General features: G+C 42.1%; 1 protein-coding gene across 1 annotated transcript; it reads left to right on the top strand.

Moving 5' to 3' along the window:
- Window positions 1-358: 358 nt before the first annotated feature.
- Window positions 359-4,766, top strand: TRNT1 (tRNA nucleotidyl transferase 1). The gene is made up of 6 exons (XM_029958282.1): window positions 359-589; window positions 1,126-1,264; window positions 1,545-1,671; window positions 1,855-2,048; window positions 2,227-2,477; window positions 3,383-4,766. Exons 1-6 carry the CDS (start codon window positions 374-376, stop codon window positions 3,629-3,631), a joined length of 1,176 nt encoding a protein of 391 aa, XP_029814142.1. The 5' UTR covers window positions 359-373; the 3' UTR covers window positions 3,632-4,766.
- Window positions 4,767-6,736: the final 1,970 nt, after the last annotated feature.

Genomic DNA, 6,736 nt, shown 5'->3' with positions numbered 1-6,736 from the left:
TTTGTGGGCTGTGATTCCATGATTTTATATTGTTCCTGGAGAAGTTTAGTTCACAGTTCACTCTCTCTGCCATGAGTAAACCAAGCACTGTTCCCTTGTCAGCCCCTAAAATGATCCACACCCCCCAGTATCAATTAGCAACCTGCCAATATTTATGTCAAAAATGCTCCAGGAAAAAAAAAAAAATCAAATGACAGGGGAAATACCTGTGGGTGCTCAGCTGTGCCCCTCTTTAGTGCATTTTGCATGAAGCTGTGAGGTACTTGCTGCTTCCTGCACATTGGAGTGTGTATTCCCACATCTGTGATCCTGATCTGTGAGAAAGCAGGTTAGGGCTGACACTGTGCTCTGGGTTTATGTGAGACGGTGCTTTATGGTTTTCCTTTCCTTCCCAGAGCTGTTTGAGAAGAAGAACTATGAGCTGAGGATAGCAGGGGGGGCCGTGAGGGATCTGCTCAGTGGGGTGACACCGCAGGACATCGACTTTGCCACGACAGCCACCCCTGCAGAGATGAAGGAGATGTTCACCTCAGCTGGAGTTCGTCTGATCAACAACAAAGGAGAGAAACACGGAACCATCACTGCCAGGGTTGGTTTGGGGTTTGACTGGGGTCTTTTCCAAACATCTGAATGTCTGTGGATGTGCTGCATGTCCAGTAGAAAGCTGTTAGTGTGCTCTTTCTTTGTTAAAGCCTCACAGCAGGGGTTTAAATGAGACCCTCTTCTAAAGCATGGAGTGATTTTTTTGCTTCTTCACTGTAGAATTCAGATAATCACCATATTTTAATGCATGCAACGCATTCATGCTGCTGTGTCATCACCTGAAAAGATGATGCAGACCACCCACATGTTCAGATAATGTGGGCAAGCTGTCCTGATTTCCCAGGTCATGTTTCCTCTGCCTTGGTCTGCAGGAATATTTCTGCAGGCTCTTTAGAAAATAAATAATGCAAGGATTGTCTTCAGGGGTTCATATTTCTCAGTTGTCTGCTCCGTAGGAAAACATGGCACACGTTGCTTTGTCCGCTCGCTGTCTGCAAACAGGAGGCTGAAAAAAATAACACAAGGTTTCAGGTTTTTCCCTGCCTGGCTGTGCTGAAGTAACGATGTCTGTGGGATTTGCAGCTCCATGAACAGAATTTTGAAATTACCACTCTTCGAATAGATGTTGTCACCGATGGACGACACGCCGAGGTGGAGTTCACCACTGACTGGCACAAGGATGCTGAGAGGAGGGATCTCACTGTCAATTCCATGTTTTTAGGTAGGTTCTTTGAAAAGCAAATATTTAGCTTTCCTGTTGCATGCAGTAGCAAGTATTCTAAATATTTATATTTATAAATATCTGTAATATTTCAAAATAAGCCAGTGAATTCTGTCTGTTTCAGTTTTGTTTGATTCTCCTGTGCAAATATGTGAGGTGATCTGACAAACCAGCTCAACTCACACAACTTCCCTTCTGTATTTTCAAATTATAGTGTTTAATTATGTCAACCACATTCTTAAATTCATATTTTTCTGGGTTTTTTTCCTTCTTTTTCTAGGTTTGGATGGGACACTGTATGATTTTTTTAATGGCTATGAAGACTTGAAAAGCAAGAAAATCAGATTTGTAGGGAAGGCAAGTGAGAGAATACAAGAAGATTATTTACGAATCCTCAGATATTTCAGGTAAGAGGTTTTGCCTTTCCCAGATGAGGAAATGAACTGTAGAAGGTTTCAAAAATATGCAAAAAGAGATCAGTGATGTAAAAAGAGTTGTAGTTGTCGTATTTCCTTTCCAACCTAAACAATTTTGTGATTGTAAGTGCAATAGTTGTTCCTAATCTAACATCCAGGGGGTGTATTTGGCAGATTTTACGGAAGAATTGCAGAGAAAGCTGGAGATCATGAACCTGCTACACTGCAAGCAATTAAAGAAAATGCCAAAGGTTTGGCTGGAATATCAGGAGAAAGGATTTGGGTGGAACTGAAAAAAATTCTTCTCGGAAACCATGTCAATCATTTGGTTCAACTCATGTATGAGCTGGATATTGCCCAGTACATAGGTAAGGTGAAAATTCATTTCTTACTCCTATATCATAGACAAACAGGACTTGCAGTGTGGCAAACTGAGATAAAACTTGGTTTCGCTCAGAAAGAAATTAGATTTGATTTTTTTTTCCTTGTGTTAACATCCACATTTCTTATTAATGCTTTCTTGCATTTCTTTGTGTATCCCTTTAGGGCTCCCACTTGATGGGAATTTAGAGGAATTTGCCAGAGTCACTAAAAACATTCAGAATCTGTCTCCAAAACCCATGACTGTCCTGACATCCTTGTTCAAGGGGAAGGATGATGTCACCAACCTTGACCTGAGGCTGAAAATCTCCAAAGAAGAAAAGAACCTGGGCCTTTTCTTAGTGAAGCACCGGCAGGAACTGAGCAAGGCCACGGGGCCAGAACCACTGAGGCCATACCAGGACTTTTTGATGGATGTAAGTGTTTCCTATGGTTTTTATTTGGTCTTCCCAGGAAACTGAATTTCCAGTTGTACAGAGCAGCAGAGATGACAAGGCCCAGTGGAAAGAAAGAGCCTAAAAGAACTGAGAGCCATTTCACAGCAGGCTTCTTTCTTGGGCTTAACCAGTTTTTTGCCAGTGTTTTCAAGGCCATGATATTTTTCTCACAAGGATGGCATGCACTGATAAAAATTATGAGCCAGCTTTGGATTGCTGCCACTGTAGTATTGTCACAGAAAATGGAGGAGTAGCTTTCATGTATAACTGTTATTGATACCAGTTCCAGTTAAGTCAGCTGGGGTTGGGTGGTTTGTTTTTCAAACAAGGCCAGGTTGGGTTGGGACTTGGAGCAACCTGAGAGATCCCTTTAAGGTCCCTTCCAAGCCAAACCATTCTGTGATTTTATTATTCTTTTTTTTTCCCCCTTGTTTTTCCTCTGGACAGGGAACCAGAAATCAAGAGCTATTGCAAATGTCCTGGCATGCCTCTGGCACATAAAGCAGAAACTTTGGTATAAAAAGATTCTCTTCCTTTGGTAGAGTCTAGTTCTGCAAAAGGATGAACAGCAGACATTTCTGCTTGGCTTCAAAAGCTTTTTTTTCTTTTCCATCCAAGATACTGAGGCTTTAAATTCATTTTTAAGAAATTTATAACAAACAAACAAACAAACCCACCATATTTTTAGCAGTTGAAAGCCTTTCAGTCAGGCTGAAAAACATTAGCACTGAGTTTTAACACTTGTGAGGCAGGAGAGAGATCCTTGTTTCCCTGGATCCAACTCGTCCAGATCCGGCCCGATGAGGTGTGATGGGAGTAGCACAGTTGGAGCTGTTTTCTGCTGATTCCCACTGAATCCTCTCTTTTTCCCTGTTCTCTCCCAGTCTAGGGAAGCTAACACAAATTCCAGGATCCTCGAGCTCCTGAAGTACCAAGGAGAAGAGCAGCTTTTAAAGGAGATGCAGGAATGGACTGTTCCCACTTTCCCTGTCAGTGGCCATGACTTACGGAAGATGGGAGTGACTTCTGGGAAGGAAATTGGAACAGCCCTGCAGCAGCTGAGGGATGAGTGGAAAAAGAGTGGATACCACATGGATAAAGAGGAACTGCTGAGCTGCCTGAAGAGGGTGTAAAATGAATAATAACAGAACTGTTTGTGCCCTGATCCGAGTGGAACTTGGAATATCTTGTCCCTCACAGCCAGTAGAGCTTCTGTGACATTTAACACCTTCAGTTACTAATCCATCATTTCTGCAAGGAGAGGTTTAATTGTGTAATAATTACATTATTTGCCAAATTCCACATTTTCTACCTCTCTCTGTCGTGTTTAGTGATTAAATATTTGCTGCTTTATCATGACTTTGAGGCACTAGAGGTGACAGCAAGGTTTTTCTCATTCTGACTTTGCTATAGCTAAAAAAAAAAACAAAACTCAAATCTTCAAAAAAAGGTGTTTGTATCCTCTAGATAAAATCATGGAAGGTTTTTTGTGCCTAAGAGAGTGACAGTGTCTGGAAATAATGAGTTGTAATTTAACTCTGTAGTTAAAGCTGGATACCAGATGGAAACACTCCAGCAGTTCCCAAACAGTCTTACCATGGAAAACCAGTTTGTTTCCTAGAAATATTTTTATTTTCCAGAACTCCAGAATCAATTCTAGATTAAAAGGATGACTGGGCTGAGTCAGTATCATGGACTTCTGTCTCTTCAGTAGCTTTTCAGTAACTTACCACTGAGTAATTAAATCCACGGAGAGCTGGTGGAGGGTTCTACAGTGTGTGAAACAATCTATTAATGTTAATTAGCATTAATTGGGTGGAGATCCAGAGTCCTTGCCTTGGGAAGTTGGGTTTTTGGAGCACTGCTGTCTCCATGAATCTGTCTTTACTATCCCTGGCTTTTTTGGTGTACTGTTAAAAAACAAAAAAATAACTCTCACTGAGAGCAGCTCTTGTGTGTATAAACTTTATTGCAGGTTGAAGTTTTCCTACAAAACCATGGTAACTAATAAAATCCTTTGGATTTCATTTTCCTTGGATATCATTTTACAACACTAGATGGCAATACTGGAGCACTGCTGAAAGAAATCAGCACAGTTTCTGGTTTTCATACAACTTCCCAGCTGCCTTTTCTTTTCCTAGGAAGTCGGTTCCTGTAAATAAATTATTCTGAAGGTACTTGGGAGCCTGAGGAAGAAGCAAGGGAAGAGAAAAAGTGCTGTTTGTTAATAAGGCAAATCTCATGGGAACATGATGGTGCTTAATTTAATGATGTAATTAAATGGAAGCCTCCTTTGTGCAATTTATTGAGCTCCAGAAACCTTGGGAGGGAGACGAGTGATAAAATGTAGTGCTGTGGTGGATTCCTTTAAAGAACTTAAACCTGCATCTTTAGGGCAATGGCTGGGGGGGTGATAAAATGAATTAATTAAAATTAACACATTAAGCTTACCCAGAATTGCTGTCAGGGTCAAACTGCACTTGGAAAGAGGGTTTTTAAGGACAAAAGCTTAAAACTGAGTCCTGTCGTGGACCAAATGGACACTTTGGACAAAGTTCAGCAGGGAGACCCTCCTGTGAGTCACAAGGTTTAATTTAGAGCTGGCTCTCAGCCCTCAGAGGGGCTGGGTGTGCCTGGCTCCAGTCCTAGGCCCAGCTTTAGCCAGTGGTTTATGTCTAAAGGCTTGTAGAGGTGTCACTGATCCTTTAGACAGCTTTGTCCTTCAGGATTAAGAGTGACAAACTAAACATGTTAACAGAAAGGGATGATTTATTGAAAGGGATGCTGATAATGATTAGACTGAAAAAGCTTTAACCAGAACTTTTTACACACAGTTACACTGTGTTACAACAGCACACACAGTTACAACTCCTTGTGAGTGCACTGGTAATTAAATCAATCCTTTCAAAGCCAGCTTAATTACCATTAGGTAATTAAGAGAGTGATGTTACTCACCCAAAAACTGTGGGCAAGTCCTTTCCCCATCCCTGTGGATGCCAGCCTTGGTCTGGAAGCATCTGACTCAGACTGCTTTGTGCTGGGTTTAATTGGAGATGTTTTGGCCAAGCTGGTCTCAGCTTCTCTCTGCCCTCCATCCATCACTGGTGACTTCCAGTAAGGCCAAGTCTGAGCTGATTTTCTCCCAGCTTGGCAGAGGGTCCTGCTACAAATCTCCAGTGCTCATGAAAAACAGCACAACCAGATGAGTCTGAAAGCACCTTCCTTACCAGTCCTGCTTGGAATTCTTGCGTTCAAACAGCTCCTTGAAAAACCATCTTGTGCTTCAGGGTTCCCCTCGGTCAGTGGAGCATCTCTGTTTGTTACCTTCCACAGGAATTAAATCCTGCTAAAAGGAAAGGGCATGAAAACAAAATAATCACATTTTTAAAGCGAGCAGTGCCAGCTTGAGCTCTGGAAAAATGATATGTTTGTTTGTTTGAGTAAACACTTTATATTTTACAGAGTATGGACTGTTTAAATGTCAGAAGAGATGAAGCAGTTTGATACACACATGGTCAAGTAAAATACTTGCTCTGCAACAGATCAGTTGATTAATTAGTCTGTGCCAGTCCAGCCTGCACAGACTTTAAAGCCACAACTCTTTCATTCCACAGGACTTTTGCAGCCAACCTGTTTAAAACACAACATAAACCCAAGCATTGCCTTTTTCCCTTCCCAGCAATCAGCAAAAGAACAGGGGAGTTTTGAAACAAATTGAATTTTATTCTTTGCAAATGTTTGCAAGCAACAAGATTTGTCAGAAAAGTTGTCCCAAAAGGCAGAGAGAGGAAGAGTCAGAGAGGAGACAGGGCTGCCCCTCACCAGCCTCACAGAGCAATTCAAGGTGACAGTGGGAGGACCAAATGAACTGCAGCACGTACAAAAAGAGCATTATTATAAAACAAAGAGCATTTGAACATGTTTCAGCCCCAGTGTGCAAATGGCCTGTGTGGTTCTACCTGTTAATCGAAATATATGAAAACTGCAATATTACAGGCTCTGCTTGTGAGGGTGCAACAATGGCTTGGGAACGAGTCTGTGCTCCATGTGCTGTGATCCATCAGTCCTGCTGCCTGCAGGACACTCCTCCTGTCCCAAAGGGTGCACATCCCACCCCTCCCCTCCCCAGACACACACCAGCTCTTCCACAGCCCTGTTCCCACATCTCAGGGCAGAGGAGGATGGTGGCAGAGGAGAAAAATAACCCCCTGGGGCAGCAACCACTGGATTAATTCCTG

This window comes from Manacus vitellinus, unplaced genomic scaffold (genome assembly GCF_001715985.3).
Source record: "Manacus vitellinus isolate BGI_N305 unplaced genomic scaffold, ASM171598v3 scaffold_14_pilon, whole genome shotgun sequence".
Lineage (NCBI taxonomy): Eukaryota > Metazoa > Chordata > Aves > Passeriformes > Pipridae > Manacus > Manacus vitellinus.
This window is presented reverse-complemented; position numbering and strand designations above follow the sequence as displayed.